This window comes from Salvelinus fontinalis, chromosome 16 (assembly GCF_029448725.1).
Source record: "Salvelinus fontinalis isolate EN_2023a chromosome 16, ASM2944872v1, whole genome shotgun sequence".
In the NCBI taxonomy this organism is placed as follows: domain Eukaryota; kingdom Metazoa; phylum Chordata; class Actinopteri; order Salmoniformes; family Salmonidae; genus Salvelinus; species Salvelinus fontinalis.
This window is the reverse complement of record NC_074680.1, coordinates 38,058,030-38,080,422: the sequence shown is the minus strand read 5'-3', so window position 1 is coordinate 38,080,422 and position 22,393 is coordinate 38,058,030. Positions and strand designations below refer to the sequence as shown.

Here is a 22,393-nt window from a genome sequence, read left to right as displayed (position 1 = left end):
CTATCTTTCTCTCTCTGTCCACGAGTTCCCCTATCTTTCTCTCTCTGTGCATGAGTTCCCCTATCTTTCTCTCTCTGTGCATGAGTTCCCCTATCTTTCTCTCTCTGTGCATGAGTTCCCCTATCTTTCTCTCTCTGTGCATGAGTTCCCCTATCTTTCTCTCTCTGTGCATGAGTTCCCCTATCTTTCTCTCTCTGTGCATGAGTTCCCCTATCTTTCTCTCTCTGTGCATAGATGGCAAACATAAGGATTTAATGGGCTAGCTTTAATCAGATTGACATCTGTTGTTTTGGCGGTGTCGGAGGTGGAACTGCATTGGAGTTGTCAAATCCACAATCCACTTTGTGTTACTTTATTGCGGACACTGCCATTGGATGCAACGAAACCACACCTGACTATAATCTGACAAATTCCATGCAGCCATGTTAGAAATTCAAACACTCAAATTAGTTCAGGGATGGGTGTCAGACTTTTCCCCATCCCTAGCAAACACAGCTAATAAAACTGATTACATTTGAAACGTAAGAACATGATTCGTTGATTATTGGAGTCAGGTGTGTCAGCTGTGGCTGGTGCCAAAGTGTGACACCATTCAGGCCCCCGAGGACTGGAATCGCCAACCCCTGAATGAGTCTAACGCCTTACAAAAAGGTTCATTTATAAAGGGATTATAATTACATTATTAACCATTTTTTAATCATTTGTAAATGCATTTGAAAAACATGAATAAACGGTTATATGGCATTGGTCAAAACAGTGCAATAACAAGTCAGTGTTTGCCAAATAGTGAGCCAATATTTACCTCCAGTTATTAACCCTTTATAAATGCACTTAGAAATGCTCATAAGATGAATGTTTATGTATCACCTTGCAACCTTATTTTCAATAGTTGCACAGTTGAACAAGTTATTTTCTCATGTTTGGGTGATGAATTGGTAGTCTGTCCCAGGAACAGAAGAGGTTGGTTTTCATGATGTGTCTTGATCTACCTTTGAAACTCTAACGCCCTAGACACATGTACTGTACATCCAGTGTTACCCCTTACCAGATTATATATCAACACACTCCTCACTTCTCCCTGATTGTGAAAGTCCAAGTATAGTCAACACACGGGTGTGAAATGGTGACCGTAATACCATTGTGAGAGGTATCCTCTCACACAACGTTTAATGTTTTGGTCTTCATACCCACCATTCATGACTGAACATGTTTAACAAAGTGTTGAATCTTCTCTCATGTATGTAGTCAAATCAAATCAAATTGTATTTTTCACACACACTGAATGCCAGAGGTGTAGACCTTACTATTAAATGCTTACTTACAAGCCCTTAATCAACAATGCAGAGTAAGAAAATATTTGCTAAATAAACTAAAGTTAAAAAGAAAGTAACACAATAAAATAACAATAACGAGGCTATACACAGGGTTGAAAGGGTACCGAGTCAATGTGCGGGGGAACAGGTTAGTGGAGGTAATTGAGGTAATATGTACATGTAGATAGAGGTAAAGTGACTATGCATAGATAATAAACAGAGAGTAGAAGCAGCATAAAAAGGGGGTTAATGTAAATTGTCTGGGTAGCCATTTGATGAACTGTTCAGCAGTGTTATGGCTTGGGGGTAGAAGCTGTTCAGCAGTGTTATGGCTTGGGGGTAGAAGCTGTTCAGCAGTGTTATGGCTTGGGGGGTAGAAGCTGTTCAGCAGTGTTATGGCTTGGGGGTAGAAGCTGTTCAGCAGTGTTATGGCTTGGGGGTAGAAGCTGTTCAGCAGTCTTATGGCTTGGGGGGTAGAAGCTGTTCAGCAGTGTTATGGCTTGGGGGTAGAAGCTGTTCAGCAGTGTTATGGCTTGGGGGTAGAAGCTGTTCAGCAGTGTTATGGCTTGGGGGGTAGAAGCTGTTCAGCAGTGTTATGGCTTGGGGGTAGAAGCTGTTCAGCAGTCTTATGGCTTGGGGGGTAGAAGCTGTTCAGCAGTCTTATGGCTTGGGGGGTAGAAGCTGTTCAGCAGTCTTATGGCTTGGGGGGTAGAAGCTGTTCAGCAGTCTTATGGCTTGGGGGTAGAAGCTGTTCAGCAGTCTTATGGCTTGGGGGGTAGAAGCTGTTCAGCAGTGTTATGGCTTGGGGGTAGAAGCTGTTCAGCAGTCTTATGGCTTGGGTGTGGAAGCTGTTCAGCAGTCTTATGGCTTGGGGGTAGAAGCTGTTCAGCAGTCTTATGGCTTGGGGGTAGAAGCTGTTCAGCAGTCTTATGGCTTGGGTGTGGAAGCTGTTCAGCAGTCTTATGGCTTCGGGGTAGAAGCTGTTCAGCAGTCTTATGGCTTGGGGGTAGAAGCTGTTCAGCAGTCTTATGGCTTGGGGGTAGAAGCTGTTCAGCAGTGTTATGGCTTGGGGGTAGAAGCTGTTCAGCAGTGTTATGGCTTGGGGGGTAGAAGCTGTTCAGCAGTGTTATGGCTTGGGGGTAGAAGCTGTTCAGCAGTCTTATGGCTTGGGTGTGGAAGCTGTTCAGCAGTCTTATGGCTTGGGGGGTAGAAGCTGTTCAGCAGTCTTATGGCTTGGGTGTGGAAGCTGTTCAGCAGTCTTATGGCTTGGGGGGTAGAAGCTGTTCAGCAGTCTTATGGCTTGGGGGGTAGAAGCTGTTCAGCAGTCTTATGGCTTGGGGGGTAGAAGCTGTTCAGCAGTCTTATGGCTTGGGGGGTAGAAGCTGTTCAGCAGTCTTATGGCTTGGGGGGTAGAAGCTGTTCAGCAGTCTTATGGCTTGGGGGGTAGAAGCTGTTCAGCAGTCTTATGGCTTGGGGGGTAGAAGCTGTTCAGCAGTCTTATGGCTTGGGGTGTGGAAGCTGTTCAGCAGTCTTATGGCTTGGGGGTAGAAGCTGTTCAGCAGTCTTATGGCTTGGGTGTGGAAGCTGTTCAGCAGTCTTATGGCTTGGGGGGTAGAAGCTGTTCAGCAGTCTTATGGCTTGGGGGGTAGAAGCTGTTCAGCAGTCTTATGGCTTGGGGGGTAGAAGCTGTTCAGCAGTCTTATGGCTTGGGGGGTAGAAGCTGTTCAGCAGTCTTATGGCTTGGGGGGTAGAAGCTGTTCAGCAGTCTTATGGCTTGGGGGGTAGAAGCTGTTCAGCAGTCTTATGGCTTGGGGTGTGGAAGCTGTTCAGCAGTCTTATGGCTTGGGGGGTAGAAGCTGTTCAGCAGTCTTATGGCTTGGGGGGTAGAAGCTGTTCAGCAGTCTTATGGCTTGGGGGGTAGAAGCTGTTCAGCAGTGTTATGGCTTGGGGGTAGAAGCTGTTCAGCAGTCTTATGGCTTGGGTGTGGAAGCTGTTCAGCAGTCTTATGGCTTGGGGGTAGAAGCTGTTCAGCAGTCTTATGGCTTGGGGGTAGAAGCTGTTCAGCAGTCTTATGGCTTGGGTGTGGAAGCTGTTCAGCAGTCTTATGGCTTGGGGGTAGAAGCTGTTCAGCAGTCTTATGGCTTGGGGGTAGAAGCTGTTCAGCAGTCTTATGGCTTGGGGGTAGAAGCTGTTCAGCAGTGTTATGGCTTGGGGGTAGAAGCTGTTCAGCAGTGTTATGGCTTGGGGGGTAGAAGCTGTTCAGCAGTGTTATGGCTTGGGGGTAGACGCTGTTCAGCAGTCTTATGGCTTGGGTGTGGAAGCTGTTCAGCAGTCTTATGGCTTGGGGGGTAGAAGCTGTTCAGCAGTCTTATGGCTTGGGTGTGGAAGCTGTTCAGCAGTCTTATGGCTTGGGGGGTAGAAGCTGTTCAGCAGTCTTATGGCTTGGGGGGTAGAAGCTGTTCAGCAGTCTTATGGCTTGGGGGGTAGAAGCTGTTCAGCAGTCTTATGGCTTGGGGGGTAGAAGCTGTTCAGCAGTCTTATGGCTTGGGGGGTAGAAGCTGTTCAGCAGTCTTATGGCTTGGGGGGTAGAAGCTGTTCAGCAGTCTTATGGCTTGGGGGGTAGAAGCTGTTCAGCAGTCTTATGGCTTGGGGGGTAGAAGCTGTTCAGCAGTCTTATGGCTTGGGGTGTGGAAGCTGTTCAGCAGTCTTATGGCTTGGGGGTAGAAGCTGTTCAGCAGTCTTATGGCTTGGGTGTGGAAGCTGTTCAGCAGTCTTATGGCTTGGGGGGTAGAAGCTGTTCAGCAGTCTTATGGCTTGGGGGGTAGAAGCTGTTCAGCAGTCTTATGGCTTGGGGGGTAGAAGCTGTTCAGCAGTCTTATGGCTTGGGGGGTAGAAGCTGTTCAGGAGTCTTATGGCTTGGGGGGTAGAAGCTGTTCAGCAGTCTTATGGCTTGGGGGGTAGAAGCTGTTCAGCAGTCTTATGGCTTGGGGGGTAGAAGCTGTTCAGCAGTCTTATGGCTTGGGGTGTGGAAGCTGTTCAGCTGTCTTATGGCTTGGGGTGTAGAAGCTGTTAAGCAGTCTTATGGCTTGGGGGGTAGAAGCTGTTCAGCAGTCTTATGGCTTGGGGGGTAGAAGCTGTTCAGCAGTCTTATGGCTTGGGGGGTAGAAGCTGTTCAGCAGTCTTATGGCTTGGGGGGTAGAAGCTGTTCAGCAGTCTTATGGCTTGGGGTGTGGAAGCTGTTCAGCAGTCTTATGGCTTGGGGGTAGAAGCTGTTCACCAGTGTTATGGCTTGGGGGGTAGAAGCTGTTCAGCAGTCTTATGGCTTGGGGGGTAGAAGCTGTTCAGCAGTCTTATGGCTTGGGGGTAGAAGCTGTTCAGCAGTCTTATGGCTTGGGGGTAGAAGCTGTTCAGCAGTGTTATGGCTTGGGGGTAGAAGCTGTTCAGCAGTGTTATGGCTTGGGGGTAGAAGCTGTTCAGCAGTGTTATGGCTTGGGGGTAGAATCTGTTCAGTAGTCTTATGGCTTGGGGTAGAAGCTGTTCAGCAGTGTTATGGCTTGGGGGTAGAAGCTGTTCAGCAATGTTATGGCTTGGGGGCAGAAGCTGTTCAGCAGTCTTATGGCTTGGGGGGTAGAAGCTGTTCAGCAGTTTTATGGCTTGGGGGTAGAAGCTGTTCAGCAGTGTTATGGCTTGGGGGTAGAATCTGTTCAGTAGTCTTATGGCTTGGGGTAGAAGCTGTTCACCAGTCTTATGGCTTGGGGTAGAAGCTGTTCAGCAGTCTTATGGCTTGGGGGGTAGAAGCTGTTCAGTAGTCTTATGGTTTGGGGGTAGAAGCTGTTCAGCAGTCTTATGGGTTGGGGGTAGAAGCTGTTCAGCAGTGTTATGGCTTGGGGGTAGAAGCTGTTCAGCAGTCTTGTGGCTTGGGGTAGAAGCTGTTCATCAGTCTTATGGCTTTGGGGTAGAAGCTGTTCAGCAGTCTTATGGCTTGGGGTAGAAGCTGTTCAGCAGTCTGATGGTTTGGGGATAGAAGCTGTTCAGCAGTCTTATGGGTGGGGGGTAGAAGCTGTTCAGCAGTCTTATGGCTTGGGGGTAGAAGCTGTTCATCAGTGTTATGGCTTGGGGTTAGAAGCTGTTCAGCAGTCTTATGGCTTGGGGGTAGAAGCTGTTCAGCAGTCTTATGGCTTGGGGGTAGAAGCTGTTCAGCAGTCTGATGGCTTGGGGGTAGAAGCTGTTCAGCAGTCTGATGGCTTGGGGGTAGAAGCTGTTCAGCAGTCTGATGGCTTGGGGGTAGAAGCTGTTCAGCAGTCTGATGGCTTGGGGGTAGAAGCTGTTCAGCAGTCTAATGGCTTGGGGGTAGAAGCTGTTCAGCAGTCTGATGGCTTGGGGGTAGAAGCTGTTCAGCAGTGTTATGGCTTGGGGGTAGAATCTGTTCAGTAGTCTTATGGCTTGGGGTAGAAGCTGTTCACCAGTCTTATGGCTTGGGGGTAGAAGCTGCTCAGCAGTCTTATGGTTTGGGGATAGAAGCTGTTCAGCAGTCTTATGGGTTGGGGGTAGAAGCTGTTCAGCAGTGTTATGGCTTGGGGGTAGAAACTGTTCAGCAGCCTTGTGGCTTGGGGTAGAAGCTGTTCAGCAGTCTTATGGCTTGGGGGTAGAAGCTGTTCAGCAGTCTTATGGCTTGGGGGGTAGAAGCTGTTCAGCAGTCTTATGGCTTTGGGGTAGAAGCTGTTCAGCAGTCTTATGGTTTGGGGATAGAAGCTGTTCAGCAGTGTTATGGCTCGGGGGGTAGAAGCTGTTCAGCAGTCTTATGGTTTGGGGATAGAAGCTGTTCAGCAGTCTTATGGCTTGGGGGTAGAAGCTGTTCAGCAGTCTTATGGCTTGGGGGGTAGAAGCTGTTCATCAGTGTTATGGCTTGGGGGTAGAAGCTGTTCAGCAGTCTTATGGCTTGGGGGGTAGAAGCTGTTCATCAGTGTTATGGCTTGGGGGTAGAAGCTGTTCAGCAGTCTTATGGCTTGGGGGTAGAAGCTGTTTAGCAGTCTTATGGCTTGGGGGTAGAAGCGGTTCAGCAGTCTTATGGCTTGGGGGGTAGACGCTGTTCAGCAGTCTTATGGCTTGGGGGTAGAAGCTGTTCAGCAGTCTTATGGTTTGGGGATAGAAGCTGTTCAGCAGTGTTATGGCTCGGGGGGTAGAAGCTGTTCAGCAGTCTTATGGTTTGGGGATAGAAGCTGTTCAGCAGTCTTATGGCTTGGGGGTAGAAGCTGTTCAGCAGTCTTATGGCTTGGGGGGTAGAAGCTGTTCATCAGTCTTATGGCTTGGGGGGTAGAAGCTGTTCATCAGTGTTATGGCTTGGGGGTAGAAGCTGTTCAGCAGTCTTATGGCTTGGGGGTAGAAGCTGTTTAGCAGTCTTATGGCTTGGGGGTAGAAGCTGTTCAGCAGTCTTATGGCTTGGGGGTAGAAGCTGTTAAGGAGCCTTTTAGACCTAGACTTGCTGTGTGGTAGCAGGGAGAACAGTCTATGACTTGGGTGGCTGGAGTCTTTATTTATTTTCACGGAGTACCACGCTTCATATTTTCAAGCATGGTGGTGGCTGCATGCTGTTATGGGTATGCTTGTCAAAGGACAAAAAGAAAAGGAATAGCGCTTAGCACAGGACAAATCAGAGGAAAACTTGGTTGTGTGGCTGTGTAGGGTTTAAAAAAAAAACAGGATAGAACAGCTTCTACCCCCAAGCCATAAGACTGCTGAACAGCTTCTACCCCCAAGCCATTACACTGCTGAACAGCTTCTATCCCCAAGCCATAAGACTGCTGAACAGCTTCTACCCCCCAAGCCATAAGACTGCTGAACAGCTTCTACCCCCCAAGCCATAAGACTGCTGAACAGCTTCTACCCCCCAAGCCATAAGACTGCTGAACAGCTTCTACCCCTAAGCCATTAGACTGCTGAACAGCTTCTACCCCCCAAGCCATAAGACTGCTGAACAGCTTCTACCCCCCAAGCCATCAGACTGCTGAACAGCTTCCACACCCAAGCCATAAGACTGCTGAACAGCTTCTACCCCCCAAGCCATAAGACTGCTGAACAGCTTCTACCCCCCAAGCCATAAGACTGCTGAACAGCTTCCACACCCAAGCCATAAGACTGCTGAACAGCTTCTACCCCCAAGCCATAAGACTGCTGAACAGCTTCTACCCCCCAAGCCATAAGACTGCTGAACAGCTTCTACCCCCCAAGCCATAAGACTGCTGAACAGCTTCTACCCCCCAAGCCATAAGACTGCTGAACAGCTTCCACACCCAAGCCATAAGACTGCTGAACAGCTTCTACCCCCAAGCCATAACACTGCTGAACAGCTTCTACCCCCCAAGCCTTAAGACTGCTGAACAGCTTCTACCCCCAAGCCATAACACTGCTGAACAGCTTCTACCCCCCAAGCCATAAGACTGCTGAACAGCTTCTACCCCCCAAGCCATAAGACTGCTGAACAGCTTCTACCTCCAAGCCATAAGACTGCTGAACAGCTTCTACCCCCCAAGCCATAAGACTGCTGAACAGCTTCCACACCCAAGCCATTAGACTGCTGAACAGCTTCTACCCCCAAGCCATAACACTGCTGAACAGCTTCTACCCCCCAAGCCATAACACTGCTGAACAGCTTCTACCCCCAAGCCATAACACTGCTGAACAGCTTCTACCCCCAAGCCATAACACTGCTGAACAGTTCATCAAATGGCTACCCAGACAATTTACATTAACCCCCTTTTTATGCTGCTTCTACTCTCTGTTTATTATCTATGCATAGTCACTTTACCTCTATCTACATGTACATATTACCTCAATTACCTCGACTACCCTGTTCCCCCGCACATTGACTCGGTACCCTTTCAACCCTGTGTATAGCCTCGTTATTGTTATTTTATTGTGTTACTTTCTTTTTAACTTTAGTTTATTTAGCAAATATTTTCTTACTCTGCATTGTTGATTAAGGGCTTGTAAGTAAGCATTTAATAGTAAGGTCTACACCTCTGGCATTCAGTGTGTGTGAAAAATACAATTTGATTTGATTTGACTACATACATGAGAGAAGATTCAACACTTTGTTAAACATGTTCATTTCAATGAATGGTGGGTATGAAGAGCAAAACATTAAACGTTGTGTGAGAGGATACCTCTCACAATGGTCAAACCAAAGGTCATGTGGTTCGGTAAGAAGAATGCGCCTCTCCCCACCAGTGTTATCACTACCTCTGAGGGTTTAGAGCTTGAGGTAGTCACCTCATACAAGTACTTGAGAGTGAGGCTAGACGGTACACTGTATTTGTCTCAACACATATCAAAGCTGTAGGCTAAGGTAAAATCACATCTCTTTCACCCCAGCTGCCAAACTAACTCTGATTCAGATGACCATCCTACCCATGCTAGATTATAGAGACATAATTTATAGATCGGCAGGTAAGGGTGCTCTCGAGCGGCTAGATGTTTTTTGCCATTCGGCCATCAGTTTTGCCACCAATGTTCCTTATAGGACACATCACTGCACTCTATACTCCTCTGTAAACTGGTCATCTCTGTATACCCGTCGCAAGACCCACTGGTTGATGCTTATTTATAAAACCCTCTTAAGCCCCTCTCCCCCCATCTGAGCTATCTACTGCAGCCCTCATCCTCCACATACAACACCCGTTCTGCCAGTCACATTCTGTTAAAGGTCCCCAAAGCACACATATCCCTGGGTCGCTCCTCTTTTCAGTTCGCTGCAACTAGCGACTGGAATGAGCTTAAAAATAAATAACAAATCTTCATTCAAAGACTCAATCATGGACACTCTTACTGACAGTTGTGGCAGCTTCGCCTCATGTAATGTTGTCTCTAACTTCTTGCCTTTGTGCTGTTGTCTGTTCCCAATAATGTTTTGTGCTGCTACCATGTTGTGCCGCTGCCATGTTGTGTTGCTACCATGTTGATGTCATGTTGTGTTGCTACCACGCTGTGTTGTCATGTGTTGCTGCCATGCTATGATGTTGTCTTCGGTCTCTCAAGAGTGTTGTGGTGTCTCTCTTGTCGTGATGTGTGTTTTGTCCTATATTTTTCTTTTTGATCGCAGCCTTTTGGTAGGCCGTCATTGTAAATAAGAATTTGTTTTTTGCTGACTTGCCTTCAATAATATTTAAATAAATCATCAGGGTTTTAAACGTGGGGCAAGACACATCATTGGAGTTGACCATTGGTCTGAAAACCAATAATGTCTCTTCCTGGGTCAGAGCAACAATGTATCACACCCAAAAGTGAGAAAATATATATTTTTAACTGTATAATCATTTCAAATAAGGTTGCATCATGATAAATAAGGGTTCACTATAATACGCATTTGTAAGGGCATTTATAAAGGGTTTTAATAACTGGAGGTAAACAGTGGCTCACTATTTGGCAAGCACTGACTGGCTATTGCACTATTTTGACCAATTTGTTTAACCTATTTATTAATGGTTTATAATTCATTTACAAATGATTAAATAACCATTAATAATGTAATTACAAACCCTTTATAAACTCTTTACAAATAGATCCTTATTGTAAAGGTTTACGGAAAGGGGTCATTTTAAACATAGAGCCATTTCTTTTTTTTCTTTAAATTTTTTATTTTTTTTCCCCTTTTCTCCCCAATTTTCTCCCCAATTTTCGTGGTATCCAATCGCTAGTAATTACTATCTTGTCTCATCGCTACAACTCCTGTACGGGCTCGGGAGAGACGAAGGTCGAAAGCCACGCGTCCTCCGAAGCACAACCCAACCAAGCCGCACTGCTTCTTAACACAGCGCGCCTCCAACCCGGAAGCCAGCCGCACCAATGTGCCGGAGGAAACACCGTGCACCTGGCCCCCTCGGTTAGCGCGCACTGCGCCCGGCCGCCACAGGAGTTGCTGGAGCGCGATGAGACAAGGATATCCCTACCGGCCAAACCCTCCCTAACCCGGACGACGCTAGCCCAATTGTGCGTCGCCCCACGGACCTCCCGGTCGCGGCCGGCTGTGACAGAGCCTGGGCGCGAACCCAGAGACTCTGGTGGCGCAGCTAGCACTGCGATGCAGTGCCCTAGACCACTGCGCCACCCGGGAGTCCCTCATAGAGCCATTTCTAACGCAGTAGGGATAGTAAGGGAGTGGTTTGTGACACACGCTCATACAGCAGCTACACCTCCAAAACATCTGGTATGCGGAATGTCGGCCAATGCTGATTAATGCTGATTAACGCTCAATCTGATTGAATCCAGGCGCACTTCTCTTTCCTATATGTAAGTTAAAATGTATCGTAAATATATATCATGCTGATCTCTCCTTCCCAGTCTGCCTCAGGAGCAGTTGAGGTGGAGCCCAGTTTGGGTCAGTTGGAGGGAACAGCGGGTGACTCTACGGTGCCCATGGTCTCTGAGATGCAGGATGCTGGCTTGCAGGAGGCTAGCTCTCTGGAGCTGCTGGATGCCTCTGTGTCAGGACAGACCCCCAGGGAGGGGGAGCCCCGGGCCGCCACCCTACCCGCTGACCCCCTCAGCCCTAAGGCTGTGCTGCAGGATGGCATGCTGGGACGGAAACACGACCTAGAGGCTGCTGGAAAGAAGGCTTCCAACAGGTAGAGACACTCACAACCTTAAAGAGCATGGTTATTGTTGCTATTGTTAGGCTTGAAATGGTTGATTTGCGTAGAATTAAGGTTGCACATTTTACCAGTTATTTTGTATAGTTTGGGGTAATGAAAGAAGGTACTCACTCCAATTACAGTAGGTAGGATGTGAAGGATAGCTCAAGTTCATGATACTACCTCACAAATAATTCAAATAGTTTTGGGTAAGCTTGGGATGCGTACGTATCTGCTTAAAACCTCTAACGAGTCACAAACCTGGATCCGGGACCCCCCCATCAAAAAAGCTGACTAGCATAGCCTAGCCTAAAGCCACAGGGATATCATATAATAAAATGTTCATGAAATCACAAGTCCAAGACACCAAATGAAAGATACACATCTTGTGAATCCAGCCATCATTTCTGATTTTTAAAATGTTTTACAGGGAAGACACAATATGTAAATCTATTAGCTAACCACGTTAGCAAAAGACACCACTTTTTTTACTCCACACTTTTCTTACTGCATCAGTAGCTATCACAAATTCGACCAAATAAAGATATAAATAGCCACTAACCAAGAAACACTTTCATCAGATGACAGTCTGATAACATATGCTATACAATAAATATGTTTTGTTAGAAAAATTTGCATATTTCAGGCATAAATCATAGATTACCATTGCAGCCACCATCACAACTCTCATCAAAGCAACTAGAATAACTACAGAGATCATCGTGTATTAGCTAATTACTCATCATAAAACATTTCTTAAAAATACACAGCGTACAGCAAATGAAAGACACAGATCTTGTGAATCCAGCCAATATTTCAGATTTTCTAAGTGTTTTACAGCGAAAACACAATATAGCGTTATATTATCTTACCACAATAGCAAACATCACAACAGCATTGATTCAAGCCAAAATAGCGATAACGTATAAACCACCAAAATAAATACATTTTTTCACTAACCTTCTCAGAATTCTTCAGATGACAGTCCTATAACATCATATTACACAATGCATATAGAGTTTGTTCGAAAATGTGCATATTTAGCGCCACAAATCGTGGTTATACAATGAGAAAAGTAGCAAAGCTGCCCAGAAAATGTCAGGAGAAATCTTTGGAGAGGCACCTATTCTAATCAGTAACTATTCCAAAACTTGACTAAAAAATACAGGTTGGCCAGCAATTGAAAGACAAATTAGTTCTTAATGCAATCGCTGGGTTACATTTTTAAAATTAACGTTACTTCAAAATACAGCGTGCAATAAAGCGAGGATGCACTGCAATTAATGGCGGCTTATGCATTTGACATTTTTCAACAGAACAACGAATTATCAGCATAAATAGTTCTTACTTTTTGATGAACTCTCATCAGAATCTTGGGAAAGGTGTCCTTTGTCCAAAATAATCATTGCTAGGTTGTATAACGTCCTCTTCAACGTTGCAATTAGCAGTAAACATTAGCATGAGAGAGAGAGATACCCAACCCCCTAGAACGCCAGGAAATGAAATACCGAAAATCGCAATATACTGACATAAACTGATATAATTCGGTTTAAATTAACAAGATTATGATGTCTTTAAAGCCTATATCGATAAAAACACAGCAGGAAATTTCTAAGATCTATAACTGATGGTTCTAGTACAATATGCCAAGGTCCTCAGTGCGTCAGAGCGAAGAGGGAAAAGAACAGACACGTCTTTGCCAAGTGATTTATAACCTTTGAGATCTACGTAGAGACTCCATTTCAAGTCTCTCTATTCGCTAACATCCAGGGGAAGGCGTATGCAGTGCATCTCAACCAATAGAAGACAGGCAGATTTATACACAGGTCTCAGAGCAGCTAGCAAAATTTTGCATTCTCACATACACATAGGAAAATTGCTCTAAGTCCAGTTCTGTTTCACTCACAGATATAATTCAAACGGTTTTAGAAACTAGAGAGTGTTTTCTATCCAATAGTAATAATAATATGCATATTGTACGAGCAAGAATTGAGTACGAGGCAATTTAATTTGGGAACGTCATTATTACAAAGTGCTAACAGCTCCCCCTATTGACAAGAAATGAAGGTCTTGTCCATCAAAATGTGTGTCTGTGCTCCTGTCCTCTCACAGGTCCTGGAACAACCTGTACTGTGTGCTGAAGCCTGGTCAGCTGTCTGTCTATAAGGACGCCAAGAGCTTCGGCCATGGCTCCACCTACCACGGAGAGGACCCTCTGTCGCTCGGCAATGCCAAATGGGAAGTCCTGAACAACTACAAGAAGAAGAAACACGTATTCATACTGAGGTGAGGAACGTTAGTGTTTTAGTCTACGTAAACTCAGCAAAAAAAGAAATGTCCCTTTTTCAGGACGCTGTCTTTCAAAGATAATTCATAAAAATCCAAATAATTTCACAGATCTTCATTGTAAAGGCTTTAAACACTGTTTCCCATGCTTGTTCAATGAACCATAAACAATTAATGAACATGCACCTGTGAAACAGTCGTTAAGACACTAACAGCTTACAGACGGTAGGCAATTAAGGTCACATTTATGAAAATTTAGGACACTAAAGAGGCCTTTCTACTGACTCTGAAAAACACCAAAAGAAAGATGGCCAGGGTCCCTGCTCTTCTGCGTGAATGTGCCTTAGGCATGCTGTAAGGAGGCATGACTGCAGATCTGGCCAGGGCAATAAATTGCAATGTCCGTACTGTGAGACGCCTAAAACAGCGCTCCAGGGAGACAGGACGGACAGCTGATCGTCCTCGCAGTGTATCCGCGAGGACGATCAGCTGCCCGAGTTACACCAGGAACGCACAATCCCTCCATCAGTGCTCAGACTGTCCGCAATAGGCTGAGAGTGGCTGGACTGAGGGCTTGTAAGCCTGTTGAAAGGCAGGTCCTCACCAGACATCACCGGCAACAACGTCGCCTATGGGCACAAACCCACCATCGCTGGACCAAACAGGACTGGCAAAAAGTGCTCTTCACTGATTAGTCGCGGTTTTGTCTCACCAGGGGTGATGGTCAGATTCGCGTTTATCGTCGAAGGAATGAGCGTTACACCGAGGCCTGTACTCTGGAGCGGGGATCGATTTGGTGGTGGAGGGTCCGTCATGGTCTGGGGCAGTGTGTCACAGCATCATCGGACTGAGCTTGTTGTCATTGCAGGCAATCTCAATGCTGTGCGTTACAGGGAAGACATCCTCCTCCCTCATGCGGTACCCTTCCTGGAGGCTCATCCTGACATGACCCTCCAGCATGACAATGCCACCAGCCATACTGCTTGTTCTGTGCGTGATTTCCTGCAAGACTGTCAGTGTTCTGCCATGGCCAGCGAAGCGCCCGGATCTCAATCCCATTGAGCATGTCTGGGACCTATTGGATCGGAGGGTGAGGGCTAGGGCCATTCCCCCCAGAAATGTCCGGGAACGTGCAGGTGCCTTGGTGTAAGAGTGGGGTAACATCTCACAGCAAGAACTGGCAAATCTGGTACAGTCCATGAGGAGGAGATGCACTGCAGTACTTAATGCAGCTGGTGGCCACACCAGATACTGACAGTTACTTTCGATTTTGACCCCACCTTTGTTCAGGAAGACATTATTCCATTTCTGTTTGTCACATGCCTGTGGAACTTGTTCAGTTTATGTTTCAGTTGTTGAATCTTGTTATGTTCATACAAATATTTTATTTGAAAATAAACGCAGTTGACAGTGAGAGGACGTTTATTTTTTTGCTGAGTTTAGTTCACACTCTTACCACACGTTTCGTTTAAACTGAATTTTGTTCCTCTGGCTGTCTATCTTCCAGGCTGGGTGATGGTAGTGAGTACCTGTTCCAGTGTAAAGACGAGGTGGGTTCTTCACAGAGTTATTTTTTAAATTATATGTATTTGATTTGGTTTTGTCACACAAGAATGTCATATGTTCTTATCACAGGGTTACAGCAGTAATGTACTTTGGAATATAATCATTAACCTGCCTAGGATGAGGGTGCCGCTAGCGGCACTCCCCCCCCACCCCCACTGAAAAACCAGTGCCGCGAAATTCAAAAAAAATATATTTTTAAAATATTTAACTTTCACACATTAAAGTCCAATACAGCTAATGAAAGACACAGATCTTGTGAATCCAGCCAACATGTCCGATTTTTAAAATGTTTTACAGGGAAGACACAATATGTAAAGATGTACATCTATTACCTAAAAACACATTAGCATAATCCACCATCTTTTATTTGTCCACCAACACCAGTAGCTATCACCAATTCGGCTAAACTAAGATATTTATAGCCCCTAACCAAGAAAAAAACTCATCAGATGACAGTCTGATAACATATTTATGGTATGGGATAGGTTTTGTTAGAAAAAAGTGCATATTTCAGGTAGATGGCATAGGTTACAATTGCACCCACCGTCACAAATGGACTAGAATAACTACATAGAGCATCGTGTTTACCTACTTACTAATCATCAAACATTTCGTAAAAATACACAGCATACACTAATCGAAAGACACAGATCCTGTGAATACAGACAATATTTCAGATTTTCTAAGTGTCTTACAGCGAAAACACAATAAATCGTTATATTAGCATAGCACATAGCACATAGCAGCCCAGCATTGATTCTAGCCAAAGTGAGCGATAACGTCAACATCGCCAAAATATATTAATTTTTTCACTAACCTTCTCAGAATTCTTCAGATGACACTCCTGTAACATCATATTACACAATCCATATAGAGTTTGATCGAAAATGTTTATATTTAGCCACCAAAATCATGGTTAGACAATGTGAAATGTAGCCCAGCTGGTGAGAAAATGTCCGTGCGCCATATTAGACAGTGATCTACTCTTATACATAAATACTCATAAACGTGACTAAAAAATATAGGGTGGACAGGGATTGATAGACAATTTAATTCTTAATACAATCGCGGAATTACATTTTTTAAATTATCCTTACTTTTCAATACAGTTTGCGCCAAGCGAAGCTACGTCAAAAAACATTGCGTCCTAAGCCACTAACATTTTTCGACAGAAACACGATTTATCATAATAAAAATGTCCTACTTTGAGCTGTTCTTCCATCAGTATCTTGGGCAAAGGATCCTTTCTTGGGTCTAATCGTCTTTTGGTGGAAAGCTGTCCTCTTGCCATGTGGAAATGCCAACTGCGTTCGGGATGAACTGGAAGCGTGCCCAGCAATTCACAGCGTTTCAGAAATAAATGTCCCAAAATCGCACTAAACGGATATAAATTGCTATAAAACGCTTTAAATTAACTACCTTATGATGTTTTTAACTCCCATAACGAGTAAAAACATGACCAGAGTAATATTACTCCCTCCACTAATGCTTGGAACAAGTGCGGGTCGATGTCCTCCAGGCGCATTACGCAGCAAGAAAAGACTTGCTAGCTACAGGGTTTTTTAATTTATAGTGCCTGTGAACGCGCAATCGACCCCATTCAAATCGTCATCACGTAAAGGCATCCAGGGGAAGACGTAAGCAGTGTCCGTATACTCATAGCAATAACAGTGCCCTTTTAACTGACTCCAGATCAGGGGCCAACATTTCTGAAATCTGACTCCATGTCAGGGAAATTGCCGTAGAATGGGTTCTGTTCCACTTAGAGACAAAATTTCAACTCCTATATAAACTATAGACTGTTTTCTATCCAATAATAATAATAATATGCATATTGTACGATCAAGAATTTTGTGGGAAGCCGTTTCAAAAATTACACGATTAGCATAAATAGTGACAACAGCGCCCCCATCCTCAACAGGTTAACCCCAACACCCAAATTCATTGAAATATATTCAACGTAAATGTATTGTTATTTCAGGAGGAACTGGGGCGTTGGACCCAGGCCATAGAGAAAGCAGTGAAGCCCCTGGCACAGGAAGAGGTGGAACCCTCAGGGTCCGCAGGGGTCCGGGCCCGCAGCCTGCCCCCTCCTTCCTCTTCTACCACCCTCACCACCCCAGAGCCAGCGAAAGACAAGAAAGACAAGGAGAAGAAGGGCTTCAGTCGGTTTGCCAATAAAAAGTGAGGATGGACAGACTGACTATATTGCAGGTCTTGGGCAGAAGAAGAAGTTGTAGTGTACAATCAGAATGAATTTTATCTTAAAATATGTTCTTTTTTACTTTGAAATAGATGAGATATTGTAGTTTAGATGTAAACCTCTGCACACTCTGCTGCCCGTATTAAAGCCAGTGTAACAACCTTCTCTTTCTCTTTTTGACAAAATATGCTAAATTCAAATAGCTAAATAAAAGCACAGGAATGCTCTTTTCACACTCAACCAAAGAATGTTTGTAAAATTCATTATTTTCCTTTTACAATTGTTTCCCAACTTTGCTTTAGATAAAAGCATGCTTGTATGATTTGTATTACAAAACAGTATGACTCGTATGAGTACTTTTGTTGATTAATCTGCCTTATATTCCTATAAAATGGTTGTGAATTGTTATACTGTGCTGTTTGAATTTGGAGCTCTTACATCATAGAATCATCAGGATTGGGTGGCTAGGCTTTTTAAAAGAGCTTGGTAAATTCTGTTTTAACTAATGAATAGATAGGCCTAGTGTTGCCTGAAAGAGATTGAGACATTGTACAGTGCTGTACAGTACCTGCATGCACAGCAAGTACAACTGCAAGTATGCAAACTAATTGTCCTATGCACTGTGAAGGCAAAAATAATGCTGCCGAAATTGGCAGTTATAGACTGTTTTAACTGAGATAATGAAAGTAACACAATTGAAAGATGATTATGCTATCTTGTTATTGACCTGCTATTACCTTAAACATAACACAATCACTTTCAAACATGACTTTTACCAGAACAATGGCCATCTCTGAGAACTTGAAATAGCTCATACCTAACACTTGTTTATCGAATCTCGAATTTCATATCTGTTCATATACAGTATATCAAGAAAAATGCATGAATCATGTTTTTTGTTCAACCCTTTTGTGGTGTTCGGGTCTGTGGGACCCATTTTCAATGTTTACTCAAAGACATTTTTTCAACCTGAGACTCATTGGCCTTGGCTCATTTTCTGTGAAGAACATACAAAATAACACATTTTCATTGAGTGCACACTCATTTACACCCCCCTACACATGTATATTATATATGTGGTGTTTGGGTCCACTGGACCCAAGGGTAATAAAAGTGTGTGTGTGTGTGTGTGTGTGTGTGTGTGTGTGTGTGTGTGTGTGTGTGTGTGTGTGTGTGTGTGTGTGTGTGTGTGTGTGTGTGTGTGTGTGTGTGAAAACAAGTAAACATTTAACAAAAAGGTTTGTGTGTGCCTTCACTCTGTCTTCCTCCTCCCTGGGCCTGCTGTTTCAACATAGCCTGTCTGTCTCCCTGCCTGTCTGCTGCTTTTCTCGCACTCTTTACCCTTTGTAGTGTGTGAAACTACACAATGTCTTACGGGAACCTGCACAGTGTTAATACATTATTTTAATATTGTAAAAAATGCAGTATTTTCCGACACTACCCCAGCCAGGTACAAATTTGGGGAGAACACAACAAATAAACAGCTTTGCATGTGTGGCTCCTTACCACAATCAATCAGTATGGCAAAAATATTCTCTGCTCAGAGGACCTTAGAAGAGAGAGAAGCTAGTTTGGAAGGACCTCCTTCCACCTTGGAAAATGAAGAATTTTCCAAATATTTTACTTTTATTTAACTAAGTCAGTTAAAGAACAAATTCGTATTTTCAATGACGGCCTAGGAACAGTGGGTTAACTGCCTTGTTCAGGGGAACAGTGGGTTAACTGCCTTGTTCAGGGGAACAGTGGGTTAACTGCCTTGTTCAGGGGAACAGTGGGTTAACTGCCTTGTTCAGGGGCAGAACGACAGATGTTTACTTTTTTAGCTCAGTGATTTGATCTTGCAACCTTTCAGTTACTAGCTCAACGCTCCAACCACTTGGCTACCTGCCACGTAAGAGGATCATGTCTATGTCAATTTGGAGTCTGACAGTAAGTTGGAAAAAGAGGTTGAGATTGACCCTCAGCCAGCCCCAGGACCAGCCTGCATTGTGAAATTGAATGGTCTTCTTGCCCAAGGAATGAGCCACCCCGGCATTAGCTGCCAATGTAATAAGGATGACAGTTACTCATGTGCAGGACATAAAGTCTTCTTTTGAACTGTTCATCCCAGACACCATCCTGAAAATCATTCTGGACTGCACTAATTTGGAGGGGAGGTATGTTTTGGGAGAGAGATGGAAGGAGATAGACCAAACTCATTTACATGCATACTTTGGGGTTCTTATCCTTGCTGGTGTTTTCAGATCCAAAAGAGAATCCACAAAATCCCTGTGGGATGCAGAAACTGGCAGAGAACTTTTCCATGCAACAATGTCTCTGGAAAACTTCCACATTATTTCCAGGATTATCCGCTTCAATAACCGAGACACCAGACCAGCTCGGCGGCAGAGAGACAAGCTAGCTGCACTCAGGTCAGTGCAGAGAGACAAGCTAGCTGCACTCAGGTCAGTGTAGAGAGACAAGCTAGCTGCACTCAGGTCAGTGTAGAGAGACAAGCTAGCTGCACTCAGGTCAGTGCAGAAAGACAAGCTAGCTGCACTCAGGTCAGTGCAGAGAGACAAGCTAGCTGCACTCAGGTCAGTGTAGAGAGACAAGCTAGCTGCTCTCAGGTCAGTGCAGAGAGACAAGCTAGCTGCACTCAGGTCAGTGTAGAGAGACAAGCTAGCTGCACTCAGGTCAGTGTAGAGAGACAAGCTAGCTGCACTCAGGTCAGTGCAGAGAGACAGTGTAGAGAGACAAGCTAGCTTGTGTAGAGAGACAAGCTAGCTGCACTCAGGTCAGTGTAGAGAGACAAGCTAGCTGCACTCAGGTCAGTGTAGAGAGACAAGCTAGCTGCACTCAGGTCAGTGTAGAGAGACAAGCTAGCTGCACTCAGGTCAGTGTAGAGAGACAAGCTAGCTGCACTCAGGTCAGTGTAGAGACAAGCTAGCTGCACTCAGGTCAGTGTAGAGAGACAAGCTAGCTGCACTCAGGTCAGTGTAGAGACAAGCTAGCTGCATTCAGGTCAGTGTAGAGACAAGCTAGCTGCATTCAGGTCAGTGTAGAGAGAGAAGCTAGCTGCATTCAGGTCAGTGTAGAGAGAGAAGCTAGCTGCATTCAGGTCAGTGTAGAGAGAGAAGCTAGCTGCATTCAGGTCAGTGTAGAGAGAGAAGCTAGCTGCAATCAGGTCAGTGCAGAGAGACAAGCTAGCTGCATTCAGGTCAGTGTAGAGAGAGAAGCTAGCTGCAATCAGGTCAGCGTGGGACATGTGGGTGGACCGCCTTCCCCTGTTTCACAACCCTGGGCCCAGCGTTACTGTTGATGAGCAGCTTATGCCATTTAGGGGCCACCTCCCCTTCAGGCAGTACATACCGTCTAAACCTAAAATATGGAAACTAGATCTGGGCTGTCTGTGAGAGAAGCCAGAGTTGGAGGAGCCCCTGAGAAGAACCAAGGGATGCGGGTTGTCCTGGACGTGACACAGGGACTCCGTGGCCACATCATATGCAAAAACTTTTTTTACTTCCCCTAAGCTGGGACAGGAGCTCCTCAAGAGGAAGCTGACGATGGTAGGAACAGTATGAAAAAACAAGGCAGAGCTCCCCCCTCAGCTGTTGAATACACGGAACAGGCCTATCAATTCCTCTAAGTTTGTGTTCACGGCCAACACGTCCCTAGTGTCCAACGTGCCAAAGAAAGGCAAAAATGTGGTACTACTGAGTACGCTGCATAGGGATGGGAGAATCTATGGCCAGGAACATAAAAAAACAAATCATAATGGATTACAACGCCACAAAAGGAGGGGTGGACAATTTAGACAAGCTGGTGACTGGCTACAACTGCTACATAAGAACCCTACGCTGGCCACTTGTGACATTCTCCAACATCTTGGACATCTCAACGTACAACGCGTTTGTCATCTGGATGGCGTTGAACCCAGATTGGAACAGAGGGAAGCTCCAGAGGAGACGGCTCTTTCGCGAGGAGCTGGGCAAGGCATTGGTAAGACCTCAAATCCAGAGGAGGCAACATATCCCAAGGACCCCGGCTTCTGCAGCATTATGAGGAGGATTCAGGAGGAGGATGCTGGTGCCCCATCCGCCCAACCCACAGAACCAACAACTCCAATACCGGAAGTAAGTGTGAGTGATGTTGTTGTGTCCGAATCTTCTACCTTGGCCTGCTGTAACTATATATGTGAGATGTTAGTAAAATTCCTGAACTTAATGTTTTCTTCATTATAGATTGCAGCCAGTAGCAACAAGAAGTGCTGCGATGTGTGTGGACGCAAGGAGGACAGGAAGACACAGTACACATACATCAAGTGCAAGAAATGCATTAGCATCACACACACAGTAAAACTCTGTCCCTCTTGGTGTGTAGACCAGCCTTAATGTGTTCGATGGGGCTCATTTATCATTTCCATAAAATACTGCATGTAAAATTTATCCTTCCAATTTGTTCAGTTCAAAGAAATAAACATCAATATTGATGAAAACCTTGTTTCATTTATATTTGTTCAAGATAAACGTGATTTATTCCATTCCATGTCTTGATTATAATTGATATGTTTACAAAAATCACATTTTAATTAAAAAAACAAATGCTGCTTATATTGATAAATGTGATCTAGCAGAGGTAAATAGCAAATATTAACCATGTATGGTCTATATTGATTGTAATTTATATAAGTTAACATCTAAGTATTACGTATTTTTACGTAAATTGTTATGGCTGTATTGTTTTAAAAACCCAATAATGTTCTGGGTCCATCAGACCCACAGACATTGGGTGAATAACAATAACATGACCACCACACAAGGATTAATATGGTGCTAAAGTGATGTTCTCACACGTTCAACCTAGACCAACTTGGCCTACCCGATTCATCCTTTACTTTGGACTGCAGTTATATGATTGATCAGAGTATTTGTTTCTCATCTCAATGACCATGGTCATAGTTCATTGTTAAGATATTTTAAAAAGGGAACCCGTTCTCAAATATTCTCTTTTACTTCACCCAAATGCAGTGCAACACTGTCTGCGTAGTCTATTTCCCCCTTTGCTTTAGGGCAGGTATACCCCCTTAACCCCTACCACTATGTGCAGTGAAACACTCACTGCACACAGTAGTTGTCAATTCCATTTCAATTCAGTAAAACATTTTCAGTTCTTCGTGAAATGCGTTTGAACCAAAAACCTGCTGCACATCCTTCCTGTACACCTCCAGCCGTTACTTTCCCCCTCTCACATGAAGCCACATACGAAGCTAACCACAGTTCTGACGCCCCAGTCCTCTGTGTGCAGTGGGTAATAGCTAGTAGAGTAGAAATGCTATGTAAAAATTACACAGAAAATATGTAATACATTTTGAGAGGTGAACTTGAAAATAAACTCAACTATAGGTTTATATCTTCCCC

At 44.7% G+C, this 22,393-nt stretch overlaps 1 protein-coding gene across 2 annotated transcripts in view; it reads left to right on the top strand.

The window, feature by feature from the left end:
- Nucleotides 1-17,967, top strand: part of LOC129813115 (spectrin beta chain, erythrocytic-like) — a 106,734-nt gene extending 88,767 nt beyond the window's left edge. For both annotated transcript variants that reach the window (XM_055865307.1, XM_055865306.1), the window contains 4 exons: nucleotides 10,650-10,933; nucleotides 13,052-13,225; nucleotides 14,733-14,775; nucleotides 16,773-17,967. In XM_055865307.1, the coding sequence (XP_055721282.1) occupies nucleotides 10,650-10,933; nucleotides 13,052-13,225; nucleotides 14,733-14,775; nucleotides 16,773-16,979 (708 nt within the window). In that variant the 3' untranslated portion in view covers nucleotides 16,980-17,967. The remainder of the gene's footprint in view (nucleotides 1-10,649; nucleotides 10,934-13,051; nucleotides 13,226-14,732; nucleotides 14,776-16,772) is intronic.
- Nucleotides 17,968-22,393: the final 4,426 nt, after the last annotated feature.